The following is a 25,288-nucleotide window of genomic DNA, read 5'->3' on the forward strand; positions in this document are numbered from 1 at the left end:
TTTTCGGAAGCCATCACCAGCTTACATGCACGGTCTCTAGAAATTGTAGAAAGGTATAGATACATGTATATGGTATTTCAAGAAGTAAATATGTCTGCCCATACTGTCCTCAATTCTTTCAAGTCGCTTATAACAACTACTCCATTATCTGCGCCACCATTTGTGCTACTGGTAATTTGCTGGACCTTGCCACCTTCGACGTGGTTTAAGCCATGCTCGCAAAAGTGCACACAGTTTTTCCAGCCGAGAGCGCGCGCCGCATCAACATTGCGTCTATTGTCATCTACAAAGAAACATTTCGAGGGATCGGACACGTTTGCTTGTCTAAGAGCCTATTCAAGTCAGCACACTCTTTGGTGAACTTATGGTAATTCGTAACTTACTTTGTGGTAGTATTCAGGCTCTGGTTTGCTGATAAGATCTTTCTCCGCGTAATCGCAAAAGACGAGGCCTTCAATTTGATCATGGAGATTGAGAATTCGAAGAACACGCTCTGCATGCTAGGAAAAGAATATCAAACGGTAATCACGACATTGGTACGAGGTAAGACCCACTGGACGATATGCATTAGTTAAAGCCCACACACGTGCTTTGCTCCGATCTATGTCTTCAAAGAGTTTGCGAAGGAAGGGGTCGGGCTCTATCATCTCTTCGAGAGGCAGTGAACCATCGCACTTTTCGTCAAAATCTAACGGGTCTGTGCAGGATAAGCCCACAAGTCCAAGCCCAATCAAAGCAAGCACAAACCTACGGCGTGATGCCGGACCAATCCAGCCAGTGCAAGTCCATATTGTGTATAATATCTCAAGTGTAGCTCAGAGGCCTCCTTGTCATCTAAGCCCAAGGTCAAAAAGTAGGCTGAGAGTGTGTTAGGCCTCAATCAGCATTCCGATGAGGAACATGCCGTGAATTCTCTTGCCCATGGCCCGGGACACATCAGCACTGTGGGAGTGTCAGCCTGCCGAAAAGGACCCAGAATGTGTTCATAGACGCTCCTAGTGGAATACAAGGTATTGTCTATGTCAAACCATACGATGTAACGATCGTCTGAGAGAAATGATGATCAGAGACGAGTGCACGGATGGAGGCAGTCAACGCTTGCCTTCCGAGTCTGTGGACATGGCTGTTGAGGATAAGATGCAAGATATTACGGAGACCCCTTTGGTCCTTGAGATGGGCAGCTTGCGTTGGAAGATGATGGCTTTCGTAAGATCTTTAGTGCTGAGTCATACGATCATCAATGATTACATTGATAATGATTCGTGGTAAAGGAAAATTGAACCGAATGGTTCTCGTCAACAGAAGGTTTTTCACCCTAGATGACGCTTGTTCGCTGTGAGTGGTACGAGACAACATATGTGAAGTAGGTTTCCTACCGGCTCAACGAGAGTGAGAAATGCTAGTATTTACAATACCTAGTTGGCGCAGAGGCGGCTCTCGACACTTGTCGTCCGAGATCCCCGAAGATCACGTGTAACAAGGAAGTTGTGACGGCAAATCCCGTAACTGTACAGTTATCGGATAGTGCCGAACTCGCATGGACAACAACAGGACTACAATTATCGGCATCGGCCTCAACGACCTCAAGACAAAGTGCGTATCGTTAAGATGTTTGACTTGCCGCTACTGAAAGGATCCGTTGTAGATGGCCAGAAGTAAAGAACTCGTCCCCCATATCGGCCGTCTCTCGCGCTCAAAACTCGCTGCCAAGCGGGGTCTTTACAAGGGACTGAAAAAGTCGGGGAAGCCTACTGTTGACACCCCCCCCGAGACCGTGGAGAAGACCATTGGTGGTGACAAGAACGGTGGGAAGCGTCTTGTCCCAACATCGAAGGCTCCTCGTTTCTACCCTGCTGAGGACGTCTCCCAACCCAAAAAGAGCCGCAAAACCCCCAAGCCAACACAACTTCGTGGCTCCATAACTCCCGGTACTGTTTTGATTCTGTTGGCTGGAAGATTCCGGGGAAAGAGGGTTGTGTTCTTGAAGCAGTTGGATAGCGGGCTTTTGCTGGTGACGGGTCCGTTCAAGATTAATGGTGTGCCATTGCGACGGGTCAATCAGGCATATGTGATTGCTACGTCTACCCACATTGATATCTCCAAAGTCAACGTTCGTCCGCTTTTTTTAAAAAAATCTGCTTTTATGAACTCTCACGGCTTTGCAGTTGGATGGCAAATTCAATGACAAATACTTTGCGAAGACTGACTCCAAAGGTGTTGTCTCTGCTGAGGCCGAGTTCTTTGAGGAGGGAAAACCCAAGGCGAAGGCGGCTCTTCCTGAATCAAAGACAGCTGACCAGAAGGCTGTCGACGATGCTATCATTGTATCCGTCAAGAAGACGAGCAACCTGGCCAAGTATTTGGCAGCAAGCTGGGGTCTATCGAAGGGCCAGTTCCCTCACCAGCTGGTATTTTAGATGTAGCACAAGTTGGGGCTGCCGTTAGGGGCGGGCGAGGGCTTAAGACTTGACTATGTTATATGTTACATCTATGATGATACATGCACGCCGCCGTTTGAAAGCCAAATTCACTAGCGCCCAGTAAAGGAAAAAGTACCAAATTGTTGGCGTTGTGACACATGTGACAGCCGTGTTCTATGTTTCGTACATGCCATCGTGGTCTGCGTCTCTCCAGTCATCCTCACCATCGCTTTCGAGCACTGGCTCCCAGGCGCGACTTATCCTCCGTCGCCAATAGTTTTCTTGACTTTGCCACTGCCATTCCATACCCTGCATCCTTCCCTCCTTACTCCTCGACAATCATCCTCGTCACCGTTCTAACGCGTATTGCCGTGCTACCAATCGCAGCATGGGTATGCGAGTCCACTCCCCCTCCAAAACGACAGAAGTAACACAAATGTACAGGGAAATAATCGCATGCTTCGCTACCAACAGCTCGTAATTCCCCAAATCGAAAAACGGAAACCGTATATCTGGCAGGAAGAGCTGATCAAGATGAGAAAGGATGGCTTTCGTGGAGACAAGGAAGAAGCTCGCAAACTTCTTTCCAAACGCATACAACCTATTGTGGGTGCCTGCAAATGCTGGGTTGCAGCATGCATTGACATTGAACAGTTCAAAGGTCTTGAAAAGCAGCTGTGCAAAGCGTATCGCTGCCAAAAGATACCTACCATGGTTGTGCCTCCGCTCTCCCAGATGGCACTGTTCTTTCCTCTGTCAATTTTCTTTGGCGGTGTCGCTGCCGACCCGTTCTCTGGCTTTGACGCAGAATCATTCATGACGCTGACCAGCCTATCACTCCCTGACGAAACCCTTACAGTACCCATCCTCGTCGGTCTTATTACCATGGCCAATGTTGAGTCCAGCACTTGGTTCATGACGGTAACCGAGAAACAGGCTGTCGCGCAAAGGGAACAGCAGCGGAAGGATGCAGCCTCGAAGGGGGTTCATCATATCGTACCTGCAAACGGTATCAAGCAGGCCTTACGCGTCGTGTCTGTCTTACGTATAGTCTTTGCTGCGCAGGTATCAGGTGTACGTGTCTCTTTCTAATCATCAAACTATGCGTGCCTATATACCGTCGTAGGCTGTTGCCTTGTACTGGGCCACTTCTTCCTTGTGTGGCCTGTTCCAGACTTGGTTCATGGAGTCTCTTCGTCGACGTAAACTCGGCCCATCCCCATCCAACAACAAGGGAATATAGCCAAACTTTGGAGGGCCAACACGATGTGAGTCTAGGACCTTATTCTTGGGGATGAAAATAAAAGTGGTATAGAGGGACCCGCTTTCTGGTTCTCCGGAGAGCTGGAGCTTCATGAGAATGTCTTGATCTAATATGACCTATCCCCCTTCTCTTTCCTCTAATGAATAATCCCTGACGCTCTGCTTCAGACCGTCTGCTCTTGTCTTACACCCAGATCTCTTTCCTGTCGGAGAAGAACATCGACTCCGAGCTCAGGGTGGCAAAGACAACCTTTCGTCAGAGGAAAATGTGACGTATCTAGAATGAAATAAGTATAGATAGATAGTCGCGTTTACAAAGCTAATACAAGGATATCTGTCCAGTACACACTTAGGCCATGCCACCCCACGGACCGCGTATCCGTCGTGCTAGTTGGATGTCTCTTTGCATAATGGTGACCCGCTTGGCATGGAGTGCACACAAATTACTGAAGAACAGAATTATTAGCAGAGGCAACCACTGAGACGTGGTCATTACTGACGCATCCTCAAACAAATGGACCAGAAAAGCCTCCGTGGCTTCTTGAAGAGCCAGTAAAGCAGTAGTCTGCCATCGAAGTTGGCCGGTGTCGTAGTTGTCGTTCAAATCCGTGGTCATATCAAGGGCAATTTCCCGGACCTGGATCATATGAGAGTAGGACAGCACATGACGGCGCAGAGACGCACCAGGCGAGAAAACGGTAGCTTTCGAAGCAACAGGTCCGTGCTCTTTTGATACTTTCGTATCTCCCGCAACGCGACCGTTCCAGGACGGAACCTATGAGGCTTTCGTGGGGGACCTTGGCCTACTAGAAATCAATAGAATTTCAATGTTGAAGTAGAAAGGGCAACTAGACCTTGTCCACCACGGGGGGCTGATCCACCTGTGCTTTTACGCGCAGTGGCCTTCGACCTCTTGGAAGCAGGTTCTGGAGAAGAGCCTGACGGCCGTTCCTTTCGTTTTGACGACTGAGCAGACGGAGCCATGGTGAAAGAAAAAGACAAGGGGACAGATGAGGAACCAAGGCAAGCCACTTCGATCGTGGTTGGACTTGGTCCCAAAAAGGCAACACTCAGTCGCGTCTTGGACTCTTACCACCATCATCGCTGCAATAATCGAATCCATTCCATATCCTTTGAAAATAACAGATGCCTCAAGAAGTTCTGACAGGCGGGTACTATCGATACACAGATATCTGGTTCGACTGGTAAGATCGATGGGCTCGGTGGTGACAGTGTCAAAGAACACCTTTCCTACAGGGCGGAGAACAATACAACAGATCGTCCGCGATTAAAAGCGATGTTGGGTGAGTAATTCTTGTTTCTCGAATACTTTGCCTGATCAGTGGATAGCCCATGATTCCTTGGTGAGCCCCGATCATCCACTGCACATCGAAGGCGTGGAGGGCGTACAGCTGTACATGGGTACGCGTTTGCAGATTTGGACTTGGAGTGAGCCCCACATTGTGTGTCTAGGACAGCTTCATAATGGGGAGTCACGTATTCTGTTCTCCTCAAAACAAGTCGATTATGTGCGCTACTGGCTTGTGAGTGGCCATGTTGCCACATGCTACAATCTCACCCTCCTGTCCCTATAGCACGCCATGAAGCTCACGGAAAATATGGTTCCCCTTCCATATTCCAACTGCCTTCTTACCAAGGCTGATCTCAAGACCGTCTCCCCCGTAATTTACAAAACTGGAGGCGATCTCAAATTAGCCTGCACGGTACAGTCATGAGTTTCTTCCAGGAAAGAACTCACACATTTCTAGAATATGACCAAGTTTAACAAGCGTCTCAAGGGCTCAAACCCTCTCTTGATGTCCAGGCGCCTTGCCTTTGAACGTGTTCGCTCCTTCTGGGCGGAGAAAAAGGGTGTTTGGTGTGCAATGGATTTTGAAGGATGGGAGAGAGAACACGCTATGATAACAGAATTTGGGTGGAGCGTTGTTCGATGGGATAAAGGTGTAGAAGTGGCGGATCACGGCCATCTCAAGGTGAAGGAAGCCCTGAATTACAGGAATGGTGTATACGTGGCTGATAACCGTATGGTATGCTCGCTGATTTTTTTTTTTTGCTTTTTCTCTGTTTGACCTTTCCATTAGAATTACGACTTTGGTGAAAGCCAGGTTATCTCCAAAAGAGAGCTCCCCAAGTTCATTGAGAAGATGATTCAAGATTTAGCGGAGTACGGTGCCATCTTCTTGGTCTTCCATGATAACTCCCAAGACATCAAGTGCGTATATTTCTTTGTGAACATGTCTCTTAAATGGTCTCTATCATGGCCTTAGGTACCTTCGACAGATCGAAGCCCCGATAGAGGGTTACTCTCACATACTGCCAGATGCCGTCCCTGAAACTGGCGTCTATGTGGTTGATACTGCAGACCTTTTTGGTGGTTTATTGGGTGAAGACTCGCCCGGAAATAAGCGTGGTCTTGAACAGATGTGCCACCACCTCCTGGTCCCCACCCAACATCTCCACAATGCAGGAAACGATGCCTATGTAAGTTATCTTCTGAATAAGTTATGGGTTTTCTCGACATGCTGTTCTAGTACACTCTTACTGCATTAAAGTCAATGGCAACAGAAGGTCCTCTTGATGCTCAAAGAGAGAAGAGGTGGCCAAACCACACTGGTCCTCGCGGAGGCGTGAAAGTCGAGTTTACTGCAGAAGAGGAGGACAGCGACTCCGATTTCTACTAAGGTTTGACAACTGAATCCGTATCTTGACAAATATCTTTGTATTTTACCCGTTGTATGTAAGTAACCATGTACCAGTTCAATTGTTTTTTGGAATTACCAGCGTCGCGTCGCAGACTACTGGATGCAAGATCCGAAATAAATTAATCCTCCTTGGTATCTTTACCGCCATCTTCGCCATCGTCCTCATCATCGGAACGCACATCGTCGGTCACTGATGTCATGACAGCCCTGTGTAAAACAAGTCAGGACTTTAAAACTACATGACACGAGAACATCTGTTACCTGTATAGAACGCGCATGATCAGATAGTACCAGAAGAGATTGAGAAGCTGAAGCAGTGCAATGGGTACAAAGATCTGATACTTCATCCACCAAGTCAACCAAACGCCCTCCGAGGGTTCCCATACTCTTGAATGCTCACTTGTGACACAAGGATGAGTAAAAGGAGCACTGAATAACAATTTACGCACGGAATAAGGTCGAATTCGGTCCATACCGAATACAGGATTATTAGATTCAAGAAATGTCGGAAGTACCTGATAAACGAAATGTCTTTCCTGTGTCAAGGAGGGAAAAAAGTGTACACACGTCCAGATGCCAATGAAAAGAGCGAAAGAAAAGATCTTGGCCCGCTCCCACTGGATGTAATTGAGTAGCTTCGAGAACTTAAGAAATCATAAGTAGGCAGGCCTGGATAATACTTGACGAATGTCCTACAGCTAACGATGCGTCTGGAATATCCATACTCATGTAAACAGCATTACCGATTAGGGTGAGGTTAACGAGGTAGCTCCATCTTCAGGAGACGTCAGAAATGACTGGTGGGAAGTCAGTGCTGCTTACCCAACAAGCCAGATGGTGACGATGTGGTGCGCTACTAATTCGTTGTAATCTTTGCGCGGCTTCTCGAATTTTAGAAGCATAACGAGTAGTTGTTGAGACCAATACGCCATCTGCATGAGATAGTAACGCTTCAGTTCCGGTACCATGTCCCAGTGGGGGTAGTCTTTATGCCTGGTTAACATCGGGGTACCTCACGTCTAAAAAAAACTAACCAATCCAGAAGTATTCCGTTCGGTACCACCATGTTGGCAGTTGGTACATGATGCGCTGGCAAGGGGTAAGCTTGGTGACTTTAAAGGCCATGAAACGGGGACTAACCGAGCCCCAGCACCCCATGATGAAGAAGTAGAACACCGCATACCCCTGTTCACCGAAACGGTCGAGTTTACCTTCTTTGCGAATACCGTAGTATTTAGCGATAGGTCGACAGATGCTGACTGTGACAAATTGGCGAACCATGGACCAGAAAACGATGTGATAAGCAATGAAGACTAGGTCAAACCAGCCTTTTTGGTATCGCGGGTCGTCAAGTGATGAGGTAGGAATATAATGCGACAGAAGGAAGAAGACGCTGAAAGGATTTGCACTTTGGGTATCAGGGTATGGCCCAAGAATGTGGGAAAGAATAGGCTCCAGGGACTTTCCTAGCCATGGGGCCAACACTTCCCAGTTCACGTACAACACCACAGGAGCGATGAGTAGCTTGAATGCTTCCACTGGGCAGTAGACGATGTCAGCCTGAAGAGCGTAGAAACAGCAAACGGCTCGCCTGGTTCAATTGCCCATCGCAGCCATGGGGACACAGGTGGGCGTGAAAACGGGCCGCCCCGAAACGGTGATGCACTTCGTTCCTCCACAGGCGTCAAGCTGCCCAACGGTCTATGCGTTGATGTCAATACCAAGAATTTTTCATAGTAAAAGGCGCACGTCTGAGGCATAAAGGGGCCGACAAGGTGGTGGGCAGGATCGTGTCTAAATAACAGTCAATCCCTGGAAAATCGTTTGTGCATGAAACCCACTCGATTCGATTGGTAATGACTGTGAAGGAATTTCCCCGCTTCCTGCTCTTTGCTGTCGATGGCGACATGTAGAAGGGAGCCTTGTTGACCGTGATGATGGTGGTGGTGAGAGAAGGGAGTTATTACACCTTCCGTTACCTGAGTTCTGTCGCGAGAACGGCATTTTCCGTCTCAAATGTTCTCTTTGCAACATCTCTTTCAGAGCGTGCAGTGTCCTGAATATCCCAGCTGCACGCGTCAGAATTGTATATTTTCGCATCGTGCAGACCTCCCGTCGCCGCCACCGTTGACTGTATCAAGCAATGAAGGAAAGGCAGCAAGTACACGTCAGTTGCCGAGTACTGCAGGCCCGTCTGTAGTTCCCACCAAACGAGCCTCAGTCTCGATACCTCCTCGAACGACCAGTAATCCGATAGGAGAGCCACCGCGAAAGCTGCAGGTAGTTGGTACTGGCACTGGCTCAGTACGAAAACCAAATCCGATACCTATCGCGTCAACTTCCTCTGTGAGTCAAATTATTGTCGTTCAGCTCTCGAAGCCGACCATTGTGGTCAAGTCTGTAGGCCCACCTGTCCTCAGAGTATCTGCCGCTTCGTCTCGTGTGGCTGTTCCGGTGCGACAGACCATGCTCCGAACACTATATGACCATTTCACGGTGCTCTACGAGAAAATATTGCCCAAGAATCCGGATATTGCTTCTGAACACGCGCTCCGACAAGAGGATGAGGTGTACCAGAAGTCGACCAAAGCATCGTATCGTGTTGTGAGTCCATCGCAGCATCTACCACGTCTGCTGTTCTCATCATTAGCAGGCCGTAATACATTGTGCAGCTTCATTGAAGCGACGTCAGATACCCGATTCGATATTCCATGCCTCCGTGGGTACTACGGATGATCTTGTAGTGCGTGCAGAGGCTCAAAATTCCATCAAGTCTCTTCGTCTTGTGCGTGCACACCTGGAGCCTCATCTTTTGTCTTTGGATACTATGCGTACTTGGGGTTACATTGTAGACATACCCGAAGGCGAAGGGGGTTCTGAGCCCAGTCGAGAAGGACAGACCGTAGTCTGTGAACGATGTCGAGAGCCGTTTCTAGTAACACCTCACCCGAAGGATGAATGTCTTCATCATTGGGGTAGACCGTATTCCAAGAAAACCAGTGGTACGACTATCTTTTATGAACCTACGAGACCTTACTCTGCGTACAGGTCAGCGTGAACGATTTTACAGTTGCTGTTCGAAATCTGTTACAGAGAACGAGGGTTGCATTCGGGGACCACACGTGTTCTATGAATCAGATCCCAATGCTTTGCACGCCCGACATTCGTTCTCATTTCTCAACTCCACTCCTTCGGCTCAAGAGATTGTCGCCCTCGATTGTGAGATGATCTACACCACAGGAGGGATGCGCGTTGCCCGTGTTTCTGTGGTTGATGGCACGGGTGCCGAAGTGTTCGATGAGTTGGTTCGGATGGATGATGGTGTCTATGTGCTGTCCGTACCCTCTTCTCTGTTGCGTGCTCTGATTTTATCATCTTTCTAGGGACTTCAATACCCGGTTTTCTGGTATCACCGAAGAAGCATACACCAAGGCGACTCGGTCCTTATCTGAGATTCGACAGGCTTTAGATGCGATTATCAGCTCAAGTACTATCCTCATCGGCCACGGTCTCGAGAACGACTTGAGAACCCTGCGCATGATACATCATCAATGCATCGATACTGCCATCATGTTTCCACATCCAGCTGGTCATCCCTATCGAAAAGCATTGAGAGACCTGTAAGCGTTGAGTAACAGCTTATAAACACCTGGCTGATAGATCTTTGTAGAGCCCGTGAGCATCTCGGCATCAGAATTCAGGCCGGTGGGAGTGCAGTAGGGCATTCTTCAATAGAGGACTCTGTCGCCACCCTGGATCTCGTACGCTGGTTCGTACTGGAGAAGCAGAAAGTGTCGAAGTCAAGTCTTTCCGCGAATCCCCGTTAATTCTGCGGATTGGCCTCTCCTCTTTACCCTTTAGTGACATTACTGGACTGCTACCAACAGGCAGAATACTAATACCTCTAGCATATCACCTGTGTAGGACTCCAATTGTATCTGTAATATGTAGCATATCCTCATCGCTTCGTCGATGACTTTTTAGTCGCCTTTCTTCTCCGTCCGCCGGCTTTGCTAACGGGGACATATTTCGCGTTACCGTTGCTTGGCGTTACGGTGCCACTGCGTCCAGAGTCCGAATCATCATCACCAACACTATACCCCTCATTAGCACTATCTCCAGGAGAATCATTAGCATCCGTCGATGACCGGGCAACCACTTTGTTATAGGCGCCACTGACGAGCGCCAGGAACCACGTTCTCATGATATGCGGCGACGTTGCGGCTGAGGAATCCAGCAATTCCATATCCCCAGAAGGGTCAAGCTGCAGAGGGAGGACGTAAGTAAGGTTTAGTATTGGCCGCCTTATACACGCACGATGAAAACATTCATCCCTTCAACAACCATGTCAATAGAACGACCCCGAATCTGAAGGGGATTTCCATCTCCATCGTAGCGAGGGTTTCCTCCAGACAGATTGACTTTGACCTATCATCAAGGACGAGAAGGCGATAAATATTGATGGAGAAAGCAGATGGCGGCTGACATACCTTCCTCTGGCCTTCAACAGGTATCATTTTGGGGCCCCATGCAGCTAATGTAGCATCTTGCCGAATGCGTTCTATGCGTTCTAAGTCCCTTCTATAATTCATTTTCTGGATAACATATTGCAAAGACGATGTCAGAATCGTCAAGAACACCAGCACGCTCTGATAAATGATACATATGAGCAATGCATATTGGATCAAATGGTATGATCAGTACTCACCCCAAGCCCTGGCCTGAACCGTGAATAGTAGTATCCTGTTCCTCTCCATTTAGGCACACCGTTCTTGTAAAAGAAGTCATAACTTCATACAAGTCGTAATGATGAGGGCCGGCACCTGGCACATTAGCAAATATGACGTTACCGTTTTCTACTCTCAGCATTCCTCAAGATGCTTGATACTACCCCCAAACGGGCGAATCGTTCGTGTATCTTTTTATCATTTGGGTTCTTGTCGGGACTATGAAGCGGAATCGCGATGAGAGATAGAGCGATGCAAGTTAGAAATGAATGCACTGTAGCTGCATGCTCATTTTCCTGTACGCTTTCGCGATTTCCGGCGTCGTAGCAGTGTGCGGGACATCGAGCCACGAGTAAAAAGTCGTTCCTTTGCCCTCAGAAGCTTCTATCGCGCTGACGAGGTCGAAAATTTCATGGTCTTCCTGTCACTGCATGAGTACGACCCACGTACATGTCCTTGAAGAACAAGCTCACTTTTTCCCATCTTCAATAACATGCCCACGTCAGGAAGAGCTGCCAACACACAGAAATCACTCACGCAGCAACAGTCGTTACCAGAACGACCAGGAATGTGAGGAAGAAAGCAAACCTCATTTTGGTGCGACCACAAAAAGCCAGCAAATGGAAATGTTCAGGTACGAATTTTCACGTGACTCCGTTTCTTCGAACTTGAACTTCACAAAAGTTCGAATGGCGCCTCGTCGTCGTTGCCCTGTATGTCAGTCGCGTCAATGGCACAAAGAGCCTTCAAGTGGTCTTATTGCGTGCAGTGAAGGACACATCCTTCAGGTAAGACTTATTCAATTCATTATGCCGTATGATAATTTTGGGGCGAACAGAATTATCGCAATGAAACTACTACCGAGGCAGAAGACCTGGGTGGTGCCCATGCTATGCTGAAACGTACCATAAAGTCAGGGCGAAAAAAGGCTGAAGATGTGGGTATTGGCCGTGCAAATCCTCAACGTTCGTCCAAAAATGCCAAAAGTTGGACCTGGATTGACAAAAACATACTTGCAGTGTATCATGGCGCGAGGGGAACGTATCTCTATTTCCAGTGCCTCCAAATTATTTTCCGGAAACAGATTGCCGCCTTGACAAAGGTATGGAATCTACCATCGGAGTTTGAGGTAAATTGTTTTCTCGGCCTTGATCAAATACCAGACTCAGTTCTGAAAGCACAGTTAGTTTGCCGGGATATCTGGACGTTAAACTTGACACTTCTACCTGAACATCCTCCGCCCGAGCCGTATCATTACGTTCATGGCGAAAATGCGGGCTCACAAGACGATGACGACCAGGATCCCTCATCTGATGAGAACGACGAAGACGGGGATGACGATCGCATTCTCGCCACTCTTCATGCGGATACGAGTTCTGAATCTGAGCTTGAAGATGAAGATGGGGACGGAGTCAGACGCGGAGAAGCAAAGCAACCACGGAAGAAGCGTTCGCCTGACAGGTACAGATCATTGACTAGTACCATTGCGGTGCTCATGTTAGCATGCTGGACAATGAGGATTCCGGTAATGTTTCGTGACTTTATCAGGTCAGTGTATTCGCTAGCCCCTTGAGCATCAGATTGATTCCAAGACGTCTTCAGCGCCATCGAAGCATACGATCTGCCGTATTTAGATCCAGTTCGGCTTTTACCTCCGACTATGGTGGCTCATTTGACAAGAGCAAAGATCCAATCATTGTCGATGCAGGTGATTCATACAGTTTTGAGTCGGTTATTTTTGCGTTACTAAATAATGAATCACTTGTATTCAAGCGGCCGCCTCGAACATTGACCCTCCATAAATTGACGTCAAGATTAACCAAGAAGATGCATGCGTTATTTGGTGTTTCCACACCAGAACTAAATGCAGCTCCACTGCTATGGCGTGTAACAAGGGTTTTCGGTGGAAATCGTGAGACTCCACTATTATTACAATTTCTATTTGAGGCCATTCAAAATTCTTCGAAGCGACATTGTATCAGTTGACCAAACAGCTCGCACGTTTACTTTCCCTTCCCCTGAGCGTCAGTTACGCGTTGGCGCCAGGCCTGGAACGGCTCAAAGAAAACGATCCGGAACACCGTATGTATGACCACGTGCCGGTGGAAGTTGGGTTTGTCGCAGTGACGATAATCGCGCTGAAGATGGTGTATGGATTGGATGGGGTACAGAGGTTAGTTAATACTTGGCAAGAAAAGAAGGTCGTTGATGGTAGTTATGCTTCCAGAGTGCGTCCCGAGCCTGGCGATCCAGGATTGAGCCTTCCGGCTATCGATGAGTATCTGGAATACGTGGGCAGGTTGTCTGAGGAGGACATAAAGGAGCAGAGCACCATGTTCAGCTCGGAAAGTCAAATGTAAGTGGACTGGCAAATGACGTTGGCAAGGCAGTTGACGACAGGAATGGTGAAGGTCGGTAGGTGATCTCGATGAATTAATGTTGGATGAATATGTTTCATTCTGCGAACGAGCGTTGTTGGGAGGCGAGAATGGTAAGTTATGGCAATATGACGTGACTGAGAGGCCTGATTTAGAATCAAAAGACGGGGACGGCATGGTGGCAAAGTATTTTCCCCTAAAGGGTCGCAAGTGGAAAGATCTGCCGGACTCAGAGACAGAAATACCATGCGGAAAGATGCAGGGATCAAGGCCAGATGAGGATGGACAAGGCGATCGGCCCGGGGAGAAGTACAAAGTTTTTATTGGAACGGATAGTGGTGGGAGCGTGGCGGCCGCTCTAGAAATGGTTGTGCGAAGGGGTGCCGGGTACATCAAGGTGAGCGAAGAGGACGTATTCAGCGTGACTGAACGGTGTGAACGACGTTTACTGTCCTGGTGGAAGAAACAACGGAAAACTAACGCAAACATTGAAGAAATTCGTACCTAACTTTGTCATGCTGAGTCATTGCTGTAACGTACTTTACTTCTAAAATTGGAATGAGACAGTTGCTTTTTTTGTCAGATTCTTTCTCGAATCCGACCATCGTCCGGCCCTTGACCATTATTAACGACAACAAGTGCAGCAACCCCGACGCAGCGACATCGACACCGACACCGACACCGACCAGAGTGCGTGACAGCAGTGAGCCCCCTTGATACTGAACCAGTGCGTCCTACTGATGATGGCCCGACCGTGATTCAGCACTGATTTGTCGACTTGCTCCCTGCACCGTCCCTCGCTGCCACCTGTTGCTCATCAGACTACCTTTTATTTACATAAATTCTGCTCCTATATCCTCCAGCCCAAATGCTCTTTTGATTCTCTCCGGCCATGCGTCGTTTTACTTCCGTCTTCTCTTCCAAGCGTGACAAGGGAGACTCATCCACCAGCAGCCATCCTTCTCACAGCACTACCAATCTCTCCAAGAAGACCGTAAAGAGGGCCAATACCTTCCACTCTCCAGTGTCCTCGTCCACCTCGTCGTCGCCTCACTTGAGCCGCGGAAGTGATATCGCTCATTCCTCTGCTTCCTCGACGGGCTCTGCTAGCCTTCAGACTCCGGATGACCTCCCACTATCCCTAGACCGGACTCCCACAAAAGCCAAATCTTGGATCTCATGGCTCGGGAAAAAGCCTTCGGTCATCAAGGTCAGGCAGCCCCAAACCCAGGAAATTAATCGAGACTGGCGTCCTTCTTGCCCGCCACCTTTACTCCGCCAACCACCTCCTGGTATCAGATCTCCCCCTCCGGTACACGACTCTGAACAGAGCTCATCCGAAGATGATGATGACGATTCGTTTCTCTCTGGTCACCCGGTCGAGGTCGACCCTACCTTCCCTTCTTCTGCCGTGCCTATCTCCCGAAAATACCTCCATAGTCTCATACAAAACGCCCTCGTATACCACCTTTCTCTCTCGCCTTTTGTCCAGCTCGATTCTCAGACTTGCCCACTTTACCCACGTTCGTGTAATTCTCCACGTTCCTTGTCACATCAAGAGTCGCTTCGTTCATCAATGCTCAAAGCACACCTCTTACGGCGTTTGCTTGACCCCGCAGACGCATTTACACCAGCAGAGCAGGATGCCATACTGCCTTTTAGTCTCAGATCACCTCCACTTCCCCTACTCCCCGGTTCTTTTTCTGATAGTGTGGATGAAGTTGCGCTACCAAAGTCTGCCCATGTCGTTGGGTACAGTGAAGGCCTGCGCCGTTGGATAAACCGTCCTTGCTTTGAACATCGGTTCGCTGTTTGGATCCGCACAGACGACGGCATCACACAGTGCCAAGTGACTGGGACACGTTTTGCCGTCGCAGACCTCGAGTTCTCAGAGACGCTCGAAGCTATGGCCGATTTCAGCCAGCACCTGTATCAACAACTCCCGCTTCCATCACAGGCAGTCGAGCTGTCATCTCATGCTGTAATTCCGTTGCCTCAGCCTTTGCCTGTGCCAGAGCAGGAACCAGAGCCGGAACCAGAAATGCTCAGTCCAAGCTCAGAGGTGCCGCCGCCGTCACCGTCAAGCAGTTCATCTCATACATCTCGTAAGTTGCCCACCCCTTCATTAACGTCGTGTCAACTGACCTGGACGTAGAACCCGGCCGAGTTGCCCCGTACCTCGCCACGCCGTCACCGCTACGCAATCAGCATGCCGTCCTCAAATCAACATCACCAGGGTCGTCTTCAGCCTCTGTACAGCCATCATCTTCTGCTCCGGCGAAACGTGGCGTTAGATTTGCCGAAGATGGCAAGGAGGATAAAATCCCCATTGGGTATGTCATGCGCATAAAGAAACAACGGGAAGCCAAGGCCAAGTTTTTGCGTGAGCAGCAGGAGAGGCGGCAATTTGAGGAGGAGAAGATAAGAATAGAGGATGAAAGAAGAAAGAGAGAGCAAGAGAGGATCGAGTGGGAGAAAGAAAGGCAAGCATGGGAGAAAGAGAAGCGGGCCATTGAGGAAGAGAGAAGGAAGAGACTGTATGCTGAAGAGCTGGCTGCAGCTAGAATGCGACGAGAGAACCAGCGGCACGGTGGAAGCAGCAGAGCCATTTCGAGTTCGAGTTCGTACACGTCTTTGAGAGGTGACGGAAATGGATTCGAACGTATTAGACACGATTCGATGAAGCAATTGCGCCCTTCCCACGATCACTTATACGTACAGCCATCACCAGCACGGCTACAAGGGTCAACCTCGTCACCATCGCGGAGATCGAGCTTTGTCGGTCAACCTGCCATACCCTCACCTATGCAATTTGGACAACTTCCACTTCCAATTCCGGGACCCGGTTCCCGTCCTTCGTCGCTATACTCGTCGTCATCTGAGGACGTCGGAATGAGTACTAAACGATATACTATGGCTTCGACCTCCAACTACCATAATGTCAATATGTGGTCGGCCAGCAACGCAAGTCTCCTTCCGCCTGCCGGATTTGACATGCCCCTTCTGCCGCCCACCGCACCGTTTATGCTCCATCAGTACCACCCACGTCAACCGTTGCAACCGTTATTGAGCCCTTCTCCATCCAAGCACAGTTTTAGCCGCAGCTCGGATCGCATTAGCCGTCCCTCCACATATGACAGTAGTCTTTCGAATCGATCAAGTTCGTCGTCGCCTCACCGGCAAGTAAACCACCAGCGCCGGTCAAGTGGAGATCACCAACCCTCTCCGATGCGACCACAGCAGCAGAGGGGGAGAGCGATAGAACCTGCTTCGTCTAATCGTCTATCTACTGCATCATCCCGATCGAATGTCAAAGTTGGATACACTGCTCCAAACATACAAAGAGGGGTCCCGACGAGGCGGCAGACTTCGTATTCATGATCGCTCCTTTTGCTTCTCATCTCACGACACATCATCTATATCACCATCGGGATCCCTCAACAACATATTGGTTTCCACCTCGAATTCTTTATTTGGATTCTACGTATCATGACACTTGAGCATATTCGATATGCTGCTGCACACACTCGTTAAACCTTACTATATTATCCCCTCCGATCGGGACGTTCCCCTCATACGTAGCAACGGAAACAGAAACCAAATCCCTCTCAACCAGTCGACCTTCTTACCATCTCACTTCTCCCGCTCCAGTTCTGCAAGGTCGTTCATTTACATTATTCTTTAGCATAATGCATCAACAAACAAGCCGGACCACAGACAGTTATCTGGACATAGCACTACAAACATACTCGCACGTTATTATACCTACGACTTCGTTTTTGTTTACGTTTTGAACATTTGCCCTGCATTTTTATGTATTGTATTCTTTTACCATTTCCTCGACATGACAGCATTTTCAATCCATCACACGTTTTATCGTGTTACACTACATACCATTGTTGTTACCCTTTTGCCGTATACTTCGCGTGGCGGGAGGTGCTATGTGTTTGTCTTTTCCATTTCATTCACAGCGACAAGCCCTGAATACAGGAGTATTGCTTATGGTGCGGGAGTGGAAATTGATTACAGACCGCCAACACCATCTCAGTGTGTTTCGCTGGTCTGACTAAGCCGCCGTTTTCTGTACCAAGTCTGCAGCATGTAGACTGTACTTGTTTTCATCTGAGTCTCATCGGAATCGATTGTTCGAGTTTATTCCAAGTGTTTTTTCCTATCTTTGCCAAGTCTTTATCCGACTATAGAATAAGCACTTCTTATACGTAGTCTACTGTAAAGTACAGCTATATACAGTACGTAAAAATGCGGGGCAAATGTTCAATCGATTCGTAGGCGTGAAGATTTTCTCTGTATTAGGAACAAAAAAACATAAATTTTACTAGTGTGTACGCTTTGCAGATCTTCGCTTCCACTGACGTGTTCTGATGCCCCAGCACCACCAGCACCCAGTCGACCGTGTTTTTGACGTTTTTGAGGACTGCCAAGGTCTGATGATGATTTCTCATGCAACAGCATTTTGACCATACATTGTGTGTATCCGAAACAGGCGACGATGATCAGAGAACTGACGAGGGAGGCGACGGTGTGTGGGATGGGGTGATTCTTTTTCTGCTGGAGCCTCATGAACTCACCGTAATATCCCCAGCAGGAGTCCAATTATACGGATGATGATATCTGTGTTGATCTCATCAATGAGTACGATCCAGAGGAGAGCCAAGATGGCCAGCAGAATAAACCAGAAGGGAACCTTACACAACATTTGAAGACTGCTCAAGAGCCTGACTCAGCAGCAGAATCTTCCTCATCTTCACTCGGAAAACGACGCCATACTTCCGTTGAGGATACTCCACGAAAGCTACAGCGGCGGTTCCCGTATGAGGATCCCAATAACCCGTTTATTGATAAGGCTGTAAATCCAGATGAGCCGATCATAATCGTGAGGTACTATCCGATGTATTGGCATGGCACTGATTCATTCGTATACCCAGGCTCACAATTCTCGGTATCACATCTGCTTTCAAGCCCGTAATCTTCGATATGGTATACAGTATGAGATAGCACGTCTCGTTTCCACGGATGTGATCGAATACTCTGATATCTTAATCGATGTCCTTGATCAACTCAAAGGGAAGTCGAACCACGACGGTGTTCCTCTCGTCACTCAGGCCCTTACGCAAGGTAAATATATTAAGCAATGATTAATTATCGGTGTTATGAGGTCTTATATTTCTATAGTCATTAACACGTCTTTTGGTGACTCTGCATTCAGCAGAGAAAAAGAGGCCAAGGTAAATTCTTCGAAGTCTCTTTGTCGATCTGGTTCAGATACTGTCCAGAATCCATGGAAGGAATTGGATTTAGAGGAGGAGGCCTTGAAGAAAAACCCCAATGGCTGTCTTGGTTTCAACGAAGTCAACAATGATTGGTATGGTGGGAAGGTAAACTTCAGAGGAAAGCTGAAGAAAACATCGGAAAAGGGATCCTCCCCTTCCTTCAAAATTGTCTTAGAAAAAGCCGAGCTGGGTCCTTCCAACCGTTTCGCTCGAAAATTTGGTTCAAAATCTTTTCTTCGCATCAAAGTTACCAAAGAATGTCTTTCTTACGAGAAGGAGCTAGTCTCATTCTTCAAGCACCCCTTCATCTTGAATGGTTCTGTGTTTCGAGCGTTCTACGAAAAGGACAAGAATGTATTTTTATTCATGACCGATGAGGTCGTTGAGGGTTCTGAAATCTCCAGAATTTCCCCTCAGAGATTTCGACCTGATAGGATTTCTCTGATTGGTTTTCTGGATTGGCATAATCCTATCATGAATAATATTACTCAAGTGAGTTTTTTTTTACCTTCATTAAATGAACACTAGTTGAACTTTTGTTAGACAATGGCCAAGTGGTCGGCACGATTCGCATTGGGCTTGTCTAATTCAGCCCCAGGGATATTGTTGAAGACTGAACAAATCAAGGAGATAAAAAATGTCGGTAAGTGATTATGATGCTCCAAATCCTCAGGATGGTGTAAATATTGTTCCATTAGTATCATCCCAGGGGTCGGATATGACTGACGGGGCAGGCCTTGTAAACAAGGCTGCATTGTTGAAGCTGAAGAAGAAATTTGACTGGGATGATTGGCCCACGGCCATCCAGTGCCGAATAAATGGGAATAAGGTATTACTCTCAATTATTTATATGCACATGTAACACTCACAAATATATGCAAGGGCCTGCTGTATCATTACCCGAGCGACGAACATGACGAACCTCGCGTCTGGGTTCGACCGTCTCAGACGAAGATACGTTACCCGGACTTGGCAGATCCAGCTTTAAGGATCATCGATGTCCTACGATCGTCGCACGCCCGTATCTCCTGCCAGCTTTCAGCAGAGGTCATTATTAATCTATGGCACAATGGCGTACCAGCTTCGGCATTTGAAACACTGCTCCAGAAGGGACTCGAAGAGAATATTATCACTCCATTAATGACATGGGATGGGCAGAATGCTATGTTTGATCTATGGTATGCTTTGTGTAAGTGGGGCGGGGTCATGATGGCTCGCACTGCACGGCGGGAGACAAGTATGGCACGGGTCAGGGGATATGGTGATCGCCAAACAGAAGAATTTGACATTGACGATGAAGATGGAATTCAGCAACTTGGTAGGGAGCGGTCCACCGCCTGGTGGAGTGATGAAGTTTCAGGGTGTCCTTCTGCCCTCGAGGAGACAGAAAGTTTCTCATCCCTCTGTTTGTAATTGGATGACTGATACTTCATTTTTTAGGTCATGTATCTTCTCGACTCGGGCTTTACGCCAAAGAATTGTTCAGTTCTGAAGGATAAACTTCACCAGGTCATTAAGTCGGCTGTCAATAACTACGTGAGATCATATCGTATCGACGTTCCGATGTCTGTCACAGCATTTATCGTCCCAGGTCAGCGACTTTCTCTTTCTGTGCAGGTATGTACTCAGTCAGTGTCTTCAGATGAGGACAGTGAGCTGGAGGAAGGCGAAGTGTTCTTCAAAAGCTCAAAACGTAACCTGATAGGCCCTGATGGGCTAGAGACTGACATGATACTTGGAGATGTTTTACTTACACGCTATCCATGCAAGCTTCCGACTGATGTGGTTAAGTGGAGATGTGTGGATAAACCTCACTTGCGAAACAGGACAGATGTAATTATTCTCTCAGTCAAAGGTACACACCGTGCGGCCGAAATTCTTGCAGGAGGTAAGTTGTACTGTTTTTGCTCTTCAAAGGTAACCTGTTGATCGTAAATTCCAAGGTGATTATGATGGTGACAAGGGTGTCCTTATCTTCGAACCGGAGCTCGTGACACACTTTGTGAATCCGCCTTTTGCTCTATCACTGCCACCCTATGACTTGAAAGAGAAGTGTTTTGGGAGGACGACCAATGAGAGAGTTGCGGATTTTCTCGTTCGGGTCCCCCGTAAAACCGTCAGCACGATAACATATATTCATGAAGTGCAGGAATTTCTCCTTCGAGGTCTCACCGATATCTCGGTCGTTGGAGCATACTCTAACATGCATGATGTTTTGGCTTATACGAAGGGGTATGACCATCCTGAAACTCTACGTTTGGCACACATGTAAGTGATCCTTTCCCAGTCTGACATGGCTCTTGGTTGATCTTCATAGGTTCTGTTATGTCCTTGATGGAGCGAAGACTGGTTTGAAGGTCTTGCCACATGTCCTTTCCAGTGATCGCAGGGAATACGCGCAAAAAATTCTTGAATGGAAGGAGTTTTCGAAGGATCCCAAGGAAACGTCTACCGATGAAACCAACGCTGCTAGAGCCAGGCCACTCGCTGGCAAAAAATTTATCATGGACATCATCCAAGGCTATGCGAAAAAACAAGGGGAAATTCAGCTGGGCATGGTGGAGCAAAAAATGAACTCCTGCTCTCCCTCGGCTGTGGACGAAGAGCTCACAGCACCATGGAAGGAAGCTTGTGTACTTGCAAAAAAATCAAAGAGTAGACAAGAAGACCTGGACGCTATCAAGGTACACGTGCAAAGCGTATACCAGAAACACCGCAGCCAGGTCAACAACATTCACGGCAGGAAAAATGTACACGCATCGCCGAAGAAGGGTGCTGCGTTTACTGATTTGCCAATTGAGGCTAGGCAAGATGAATTGCGAGCACTGTCCAAGGAATTTGCTGCGAAGCCTTTACCGAGGGATCTGGTGGCTACAACGGGGACGGAGGCTGCCATTCTTAAGGCATCGTATGCGTATCTTTACGACTTGGAGCAGCGTGCTGGCGCTGTGACGAAATGGACAAGGTTTCCTTGGGATGTGGCCATGCGGGAACTGTGTGGGGTTAAGGCTCGAGCTGCGGGGCGTTGGAAGGCACTGAACGGTGATTTTTATGAGAGAATGATGATCAAGGCTCGACGATAATTTCTGGGTCCTTTAGATCTTTATCTTTGTTGAGATTTGGACTGTATCCAGAGTACATGCTTGTAAGACCTTTAGTATTTGGATTACAAACTCCTGAGGAGTTTCCCATTGACTTCTCATATTTATACTAGACTACTCCTTTTCTAGTAGTTGCTACCTAATTCCTTCAATTTCCCTCGGATTCTTTCCTTACTCAGCATGCCGGAATGCCGGAATGCTCGAATTCTCTCACAGATTCCAACAATCTTAGTACTTATTTAATTTTTCCATCTATTGGCTGAAATTCTGCTGTACATGTACTTTTTCGCAATGCGCAATGATATCCTTGGGCACTCTTGTAGACCAATTGTAAACTTGGCTTGTACCATCTGATTACTTCGGTAATTACTACTCTCCTTAGGTTTGACGTGACGGGCGTGACGGTAACCCTCTGCAATGATCAACTACATCCTCCTCGTTTCGCGGCAAGGTAGCACCTGCTAAAGGCATCGTTAGACGACGAGTTGACATCTGTTAAACAGGTAAAGTCCGCCTTGCGAAATGGTTTACGACAATGCCGCCCAAGGCCAAGGCCAAGATTGTCAAGGATGTCACGCAACTTGTATTAGCTCGCCGGACGAGGATGTGCAATTTCTTGGAATACAAGGGTGCGCTGGCGTCATGTTTTGGAAGAGATAAAGAGATGCTAATTGTATTGTGGCTGCAGATACCAAGGTGGTGTACCGTCGATATGCGTCGTTATTCTTTGTGTGTGGAATTGGCTCAAGCGATAATGAGTTGGTGACGCTGGAGATTATCCACCGATATGTGGAAGTGCTGGATCGGTATTTCGGGAATGTGAGGGCAGCGCTTTCGTCGTTGAGATCCGCTTCCTGAGAGTGCTTTCAGGTTTGCGAGCTGGATCTGTAGGTCGATGATTACGAAGGAAGTGTCCCGCTGAACATGCATGTAGGATATTCAATTTCCAAAAAGCCTATGCTGTACGTCGGTGGCAGATACGCCGTTGGAGCAATGCTAACATGTGCTGCGCAGATATTGGATGAGCTGATTATTTCTGGGGAGCTACAGGAGTCGTCAAAGAAATCCGTGCTCCGTGTGGTATGCAGATTAGTAGTTCCGGTTCCATGTGGCCTCTAACATCGTTCTCAGGTAACGCAATCGGACACGGTGGAGGAACAGGAAAACTCGGAGGACACGATAGGACGACTGGGATCACGCGTCGGTTAGGACCCTCGATTGAATTGAAAACGTATCTTTGAATTTTATTTTTTTTGCAAGGTCCCATGATGTAGGGCAGGAGTGCCAGTGCCTACATATTATATATAATATGGAGATTATAGTTGGTGGAGCGGAAGCCCGGCTGCAATGCTCTTCCGAGTATTGGCGGAAATATATTTTGAACCGTTTTTGGGTGAAATGGAAGATGAAAATGAAGTGAAGGTAGCAAGGGTGGTAAAGTGGGCGTAAGTAGGGCACTCGGCAGCCTTTCTCACTGCCAAGCGTGCGTGATTCTCAGCGATGAAGCGGGTCACCGAAACAGGCGAAATTGGGACCAAGACTCGCCGTATCATCCAATCAGAGGCGGTGCCTGGCGGGATCATATCTAAATAAAAGGCCCCCATTTTCGGCTCGAATCCCATCCTTATAACCCTTTACCCAACTACCACCATCTCCCTCATTCCCGTCGCTCGCCATGGCCTTCGCCTACCACAATGATCTCCTTGCTCCTTACCTCGCACTCCCCCAAGGCGAGAAAGTCCAAGCCGAGTGTGAGGATCCAACTTGCTCTCTCTCGAGTCACATCTAATCTTATTTCAGATGTTTGGATCGATGGCGATGGTGGTCTTCGCTCGAAGACTACGGTCAGTGCGGTGCTGCCACTAATCCCGATGTCCCACTCATTGTTATTGTCTATCTAGACCGTGAGCAAGAAGGTCACCGACATTGGCACTCTCCGTATCTGGGACTTTGATGGCTCTTCCACCAACCAAGCACCTGGTCATGATTCTGATGTCTACCTTCGTCCAGCGGCCATCTTTAAAGACCCCTTTCGTGGCGGCGACAATATCCTCGTTCTTGCCGAGACCTACAACAACGACGGAACTCCCAACAAAACAAACTTCCGTCATCATGCCAAGAAGGTCATGGATCAGGCAAAGGACACCCAACCTTGGTTCGGTCTAGAGCAGGAGTACACCCTCTTTGACCTCGATGGTCACCCCTACGGATGGCCCAAGGGTGGTTTCCCCGGGCCTCAGGGACCCTATTACTGCGGTGCTGGTACGCCCATGACGTCTGCACCATTGGCATTGTGACCAAATCTTAATAATAGGCGCTGGAAAGGTCTTCGCCCGTGATGTGATTGAAGCCCACTATCGCGCATGCTTGTATGCCGGTGTCAATATCAGTGGTATTAATGCCGAAGTCATGCCGTCTCAGTGGGAGTTCCAGGTTGGTCCATGCGAGGGTATCTCCATGGGCGATCATCTCTGGATGGCTCGCTACCTCTTGGTGCGCATTGCTGAGCAGTGGGGCATCAAGGTTTCTTTCCACCCTAAGCCCCTTGCTGGTGACTGGAATGGTGCTGGATGTCACACCAACTACAGTACCAAGGCTATGCGTGAACCCGGAGGAATGCAGGCGATTGAGACGGCGATTGAGAAGCTTAGCAAGAAGCATAATGAGCACATTGCTGTGTACGGAGAGGACAACGAGCTCCGGCTTACAGGCCGCCATGAAACTGGTCACATCAGCCAGTTCAGCTCTGGTGTTGCCAACCGCGGAGCTTCCATCCGTGTTCCTCGTCATGTTGCCGCTCAGGGATATGGCTATCTCGAAGACAGGCGACCTGCTTCCAATATTGGTCAGTCCTGTCGCCACTGAGCATGATTGACACTGATGATCTTCTGAAACAGACCCCTACCGTGTCACTAGTATCATTGTTGAGACAACTGTCCTTGACAAGTAGATATTATGAGGGTAGACTTAAAGTAGAAGACTTGTACGGAAAATGTTATGCCTCGTGTCGTGTTGTACTCTCGATTTTAGTATGGAAGCACCGAGTGAGCATCCATCTCGCGCTAATTGTATAGTATCACTTGGGTTTATCCGGCAGCTGAAATATTATGTGCAGAATCATGGTGATTAATAGCACCGCAGTCCATTTTCCAAGGACACCATTTGCTAAACGACACACCTCTTATGTCCACGGGACAGCCACTACAATACAGCGGCCATGAGGCGGTGCACGATTAAGTACAACTTACGAGTTCATCTGTCGTCTCCCAACTCAATTCAGCCCATGAGCTCTTTCTGCCACTCAGACGAGGATCTTTAGCGGATAGCTAGACAGTACTTGGACGTAGGCGAACACATGGGGAATTATTACTCCTCAGATCCGACT

General features: G+C 48.1%; 13 protein-coding genes across 13 annotated transcripts; 9 read left to right on the forward strand and 4 right to left on the reverse strand.

The window, feature by feature from the left end:
* Positions 1-26: 26 nt before the first annotated feature.
* Positions 27-1,424, reverse strand: BT62DRAFT_963975 (pyrimidine 5-nucleotidase). Its single transcript, XM_043188711.1, has 8 exons — positions 1,377-1,424; positions 1,103-1,325; positions 996-1,047; positions 905-942; positions 748-858; positions 555-697; positions 384-500; positions 27-332 (listed from the first exon to the last, which is right to left on the reverse strand). The coding sequence occupies exons 2-8, from the start codon at positions 1,119-1,121 to the stop codon at positions 78-80; spliced, it is 735 nt and encodes a 244-aa protein (XP_043042602.1). The 5' UTR covers positions 1,122-1,325; positions 1,377-1,424; the 3' UTR covers positions 27-77.
* Positions 1,425-1,645: 221 nt separating this feature from the next.
* Positions 1,646-2,526, forward strand: BT62DRAFT_929092 (60S ribosomal protein L6; the record flags this gene model as incomplete). Its single annotated transcript, XM_043185644.1, has 2 exons — positions 1,646-2,110; positions 2,166-2,526. The coding sequence occupies 2 exons, from the start codon at positions 1,646-1,648 to the stop codon at positions 2,415-2,417; spliced, it is 717 nt and encodes a 238-aa protein (XP_043042603.1). The 3' UTR covers positions 2,418-2,526.
* A 60-nt stretch (positions 2,527-2,586) lies between these two features.
* On the forward strand, positions 2,587-3,848 carry BT62DRAFT_663176 (uncharacterized protein). Its single transcript, XM_043181805.1, has 4 exons — positions 2,587-2,812; positions 2,865-3,026; positions 3,075-3,494; positions 3,547-3,848. Exons 1-4 carry the CDS (start codon positions 2,597-2,599, stop codon positions 3,661-3,663), a joined length of 915 nt encoding a protein of 304 aa, XP_043042604.1. The 5' UTR covers positions 2,587-2,596; the 3' UTR covers positions 3,664-3,848.
* Positions 3,849-4,032: 184 nt separating this feature from the next.
* Positions 4,033-4,667, reverse strand: BT62DRAFT_979167 (histone-fold-containing protein; the record flags this gene model as incomplete). The annotated part of the gene is made up of 4 exons (XM_043189417.1): positions 4,033-4,129; positions 4,184-4,320; positions 4,368-4,486; positions 4,538-4,667. The coding sequence occupies 4 exons, from the start codon at positions 4,665-4,667 to the stop codon at positions 4,033-4,035; spliced, it is 483 nt and encodes a 160-aa protein (XP_043042605.1).
* A 102-nt stretch (positions 4,668-4,769) lies between these two features.
* Positions 4,770-6,551, forward strand: BT62DRAFT_985479 (uncharacterized protein). The gene is made up of 9 exons (XM_043189945.1): positions 4,770-4,888; positions 4,941-4,987; positions 5,034-5,105; positions 5,157-5,227; positions 5,279-5,407; positions 5,453-5,731; positions 5,786-5,916; positions 5,972-6,185; positions 6,236-6,551. The coding sequence occupies exons 1-9, from the start codon at positions 4,830-4,832 to the stop codon at positions 6,383-6,385; spliced, it is 1,152 nt and encodes a 383-aa protein (XP_043042606.1). The 5' UTR covers positions 4,770-4,829; the 3' UTR covers positions 6,386-6,551.
* On the reverse strand, positions 6,352-8,360 carry BT62DRAFT_963991 (longevity assurance proteins LAG1/LAC1). The gene is made up of 11 exons (XM_043188712.1): positions 8,248-8,360; positions 8,156-8,200; positions 7,998-8,107; positions 7,547-7,944; positions 7,441-7,495; positions 7,229-7,391; positions 7,103-7,181; positions 6,974-7,050; positions 6,856-6,921; positions 6,668-6,805; positions 6,352-6,613 (listed from the first exon to the last, which is right to left on the reverse strand). Exons 1-11 carry the CDS (start codon positions 8,313-8,315, stop codon positions 6,526-6,528), a joined length of 1,287 nt encoding a protein of 428 aa, XP_043042607.1. The 5' UTR covers positions 8,316-8,360; the 3' UTR covers positions 6,352-6,525.
* Positions 8,361-8,405: 45 nt separating this feature from the next.
* On the forward strand, positions 8,406-10,437 carry BT62DRAFT_945062 (ribonuclease H-like protein). Its single transcript, XM_043187930.1, has 6 exons — positions 8,406-8,752; positions 8,804-9,010; positions 9,060-9,408; positions 9,455-9,740; positions 9,790-10,026; positions 10,077-10,437. Exons 1-6 carry the CDS (start codon positions 8,423-8,425, stop codon positions 10,231-10,233), a joined length of 1,566 nt encoding a protein of 521 aa, XP_043042608.1. The 5' UTR covers positions 8,406-8,422; the 3' UTR covers positions 10,234-10,437.
* BT62DRAFT_963995 (DnaJ-domain-containing protein) lies at positions 10,128-11,766 on the reverse strand. Its single transcript, XM_043188713.1, has 8 exons — positions 11,671-11,766; positions 11,607-11,616; positions 11,409-11,554; positions 11,257-11,352; positions 11,115-11,196; positions 10,897-11,055; positions 10,724-10,834; positions 10,128-10,670 (listed from the first exon to the last, which is right to left on the reverse strand). The coding sequence occupies exons 1-8, from the start codon at positions 11,724-11,726 to the stop codon at positions 10,365-10,367; spliced, it is 966 nt and encodes a 321-aa protein (XP_043042609.1). The 5' UTR covers positions 11,727-11,766; the 3' UTR covers positions 10,128-10,364.
* Positions 11,767-11,822: 56 nt separating this feature from the next.
* BT62DRAFT_888159 (uncharacterized protein) lies at positions 11,823-14,019 on the forward strand (the record flags this gene model as incomplete). The annotated part of the gene is made up of 10 exons (XM_043182950.1): positions 11,823-11,921; positions 11,972-12,098; positions 12,153-12,262; positions 12,317-12,681; positions 12,736-12,841; positions 12,907-13,045; positions 13,102-13,306; positions 13,361-13,489; positions 13,545-13,624; positions 13,676-14,019. The coding sequence occupies 10 exons, from the start codon at positions 11,823-11,825 to the stop codon at positions 14,017-14,019; spliced, it is 1,704 nt and encodes a 567-aa protein (XP_043042610.1).
* Positions 14,020-14,403: 384 nt separating this feature from the next.
* Positions 14,404-16,892, forward strand: BT62DRAFT_1002654 (uncharacterized protein; the record flags this gene model as incomplete). The annotated part of the gene is made up of 2 exons (XM_043176870.1): positions 14,404-15,616; positions 15,667-16,892. The coding sequence occupies 2 exons, from the start codon at positions 14,404-14,406 to the stop codon at positions 16,890-16,892; spliced, it is 2,439 nt and encodes an 812-aa protein (XP_043042611.1).
* Positions 16,893-17,874: 982 nt separating this feature from the next.
* On the forward strand, positions 17,875-22,083 carry BT62DRAFT_1073637 (uncharacterized protein). Its single transcript, XM_043178953.1, has 12 exons — positions 17,875-18,065; positions 18,118-18,405; positions 18,458-18,647; positions 18,705-18,757; positions 18,806-19,294; positions 19,346-19,445; positions 19,501-19,631; positions 19,685-20,188; positions 20,243-20,393; positions 20,445-20,690; positions 20,746-21,070; positions 21,120-22,083. The coding sequence occupies exons 1-12, from the start codon at positions 17,973-17,975 to the stop codon at positions 21,883-21,885; spliced, it is 3,336 nt and encodes a 1,111-aa protein (XP_043042612.1). The 5' UTR covers positions 17,875-17,972; the 3' UTR covers positions 21,886-22,083.
* Positions 22,084-22,320: 237 nt separating this feature from the next.
* On the forward strand, positions 22,321-23,571 carry BT62DRAFT_945069 (Adaptor protein complex sigma subunit; the record flags this gene model as incomplete). The annotated part of the gene is made up of 7 exons (XM_043187931.1): positions 22,321-22,354; positions 22,407-22,532; positions 22,592-22,722; positions 22,774-22,790; positions 22,838-22,865; positions 22,918-22,983; positions 23,035-23,571. 7 exons carry the CDS (start codon positions 22,321-22,323, stop codon positions 23,110-23,112), a joined length of 480 nt encoding a protein of 159 aa, XP_043042613.1. The 3' UTR covers positions 23,113-23,571.
* On the forward strand, positions 23,548-24,926 carry BT62DRAFT_929105 (uncharacterized protein). Its single transcript, XM_043185645.1, has 5 exons — positions 23,548-23,654; positions 23,704-23,747; positions 23,805-24,165; positions 24,218-24,748; positions 24,801-24,926. The coding sequence occupies exons 1-5, from the start codon at positions 23,579-23,581 to the stop codon at positions 24,851-24,853; spliced, it is 1,065 nt and encodes a 354-aa protein (XP_043042614.1). The 5' UTR covers positions 23,548-23,578; the 3' UTR covers positions 24,854-24,926.
* The last annotated feature ends 362 nt before the right edge of the window (positions 24,927-25,288 follow it).

Source organism: Guyanagaster necrorhizus (assembly GCF_019112545.1).
Source record: "Guyanagaster necrorhizus MCA 3950 unplaced genomic scaffold BT62scaffold_6, whole genome shotgun sequence".
Classification (NCBI taxonomy): Eukaryota; Fungi; Basidiomycota; class Agaricomycetes; order Agaricales; family Physalacriaceae; genus Guyanagaster; species Guyanagaster necrorhizus.

What these genes read in the sequence shown, in the direction of transcription:
- BT62DRAFT_963975 (XM_043188711.1), bottom strand. An exon ending in AATACCTTGTATTCCACTAG is followed by an intron (nt 943 to 995) that starts GAGCGTCTATGA and finishes ACACTCCCACAG; the next exon opens with TGCTGATGTGTCCCGGGCCA. An exon ending in AGCCTGAATACTACCACAAA is followed by an intron (nt 333 to 383) that starts GTAAGTTACGAA and finishes TGACTTGAATAG; the next exon opens with GCTCTTAGACAAGCAAACGT.
- BT62DRAFT_663176 (XM_043181805.1), top strand. Translation starts at nt 2,597, where the DNA reads ATGTTTCGTACATGCCATCGTGGTCTGCGTCTCTCCAGTCATCCTCAC. An exon ending in TGCTACCAATCGCAGCATGG is followed by an intron (nt 2,813 to 2,864) that starts GTATGCGAGTCC and finishes ACAAATGTACAG; the next exon opens with GGAAATAATCGCATGCTTCG. An exon ending in CCAAACGCATACAACCTATT is followed by an intron (nt 3,027 to 3,074) that starts GTGGGTGCCTGC and finishes GACATTGAACAG; the next exon opens with TTCAAAGGTCTTGAAAAGCA.
- BT62DRAFT_985479 (XM_043189945.1), top strand. Translation starts at nt 4,830, where the DNA reads ATGCCTCAAGAAGTTCTGACAGGCGGGTACTATCGATACACAGATATC. An exon ending in ACAGATATCTGGTTCGACTG is followed by an intron (nt 4,889 to 4,940) that starts GTAAGATCGATG and finishes CCTTTCCTACAG; the next exon opens with GGCGGAGAACAATACAACAG. An exon ending in ACGTGGCTGATAACCGTATG is followed by an intron (nt 5,732 to 5,785) that starts GTATGCTCGCTG and finishes CCTTTCCATTAG; the next exon opens with AATTACGACTTTGGTGAAAG.
- BT62DRAFT_963991 (XM_043188712.1), bottom strand. Translation starts at nt 8,315, where the DNA reads ATGTCGCCATCGACAGCAAAGAGCAGGAAGCGGGGAAATTCCTTCACA. An exon ending in AACGGAATACTTCTGGATTG is followed by an intron (nt 7,392 to 7,440) that starts GTTAGTTTTTTT and finishes CCAGGCATAAAG; the next exon opens with ACTACCCCCACTGGGACATG. An exon ending in ACCGAATTCGACCTTATTCC is followed by an intron (nt 6,806 to 6,855) that starts GTGCGTAAATTG and finishes TTGTGTCACAAG; the next exon opens with TGAGCATTCAAGAGTATGGG.
- BT62DRAFT_945062 (XM_043187930.1), top strand. Translation starts at nt 8,423, where the DNA reads ATGTTCTCTTTGCAACATCTCTTTCAGAGCGTGCAGTGTCCTGAATAT. An exon ending in CTATCGCGTCAACTTCCTCT is followed by an intron (nt 8,753 to 8,803) that starts GTGAGTCAAATT and finishes ATTGTGGTCAAG; the next exon opens with TCTGTAGGCCCACCTGTCCT. An exon ending in CCAAAGCATCGTATCGTGTT is followed by an intron (nt 9,011 to 9,059) that starts GTGAGTCCATCG and finishes CATCATTAGCAG; the next exon opens with GCCGTAATACATTGTGCAGC.
- BT62DRAFT_963995 (XM_043188713.1), bottom strand. Translation starts at nt 11,726, where the DNA reads ATGAGGTTTGCTTTCTTCCTCACATTCCTGGTCGTTCTGGTAACGACT. An exon ending in AAAATGAGCATGCAGCTACA is followed by an intron (nt 11,353 to 11,408) that starts GTGCATTCATTT and finishes TCCGCTTCATAG; the next exon opens with TCCCGACAAGAACCCAAATG. An exon ending in GGTTCAGGCCAGGGCTTGGG is followed by an intron (nt 11,056 to 11,114) that starts GTGAGTACTGAT and finishes ATCATTTATCAG; the next exon opens with AGCGTGCTGGTGTTCTTGAC.
- BT62DRAFT_1073637 (XM_043178953.1), top strand. Translation starts at nt 17,973, where the DNA reads ATGCAACAGCATTTTGACCATACATTGTGTGTATCCGAAACAGGCGAC. An exon ending in CAAGGAGATAAAAAATGTCG is followed by an intron (nt 19,446 to 19,500) that starts GTAAGTGATTAT and finishes TTGTTCCATTAG; the next exon opens with TATCATCCCAGGGGTCGGAT. An exon ending in CTTCTGCCCTCGAGGAGACA is followed by an intron (nt 20,189 to 20,242) that starts GAAAGTTTCTCA and finishes TTCATTTTTTAG; the next exon opens with GTCATGTATCTTCTCGACTC.
- BT62DRAFT_929105 (XM_043185645.1), top strand. Translation starts at nt 23,579, where the DNA reads ATGGCCTTCGCCTACCACAATGATCTCCTTGCTCCTTACCTCGCACTC. An exon ending in GTCTTCGCTCGAAGACTACG is followed by an intron (nt 23,748 to 23,804) that starts GTCAGTGCGGTG and finishes TTGTCTATCTAG; the next exon opens with ACCGTGAGCAAGAAGGTCAC. An exon ending in ACCCTATTACTGCGGTGCTG is followed by an intron (nt 24,166 to 24,217) that starts GTACGCCCATGA and finishes TCTTAATAATAG; the next exon opens with GCGCTGGAAAGGTCTTCGCC.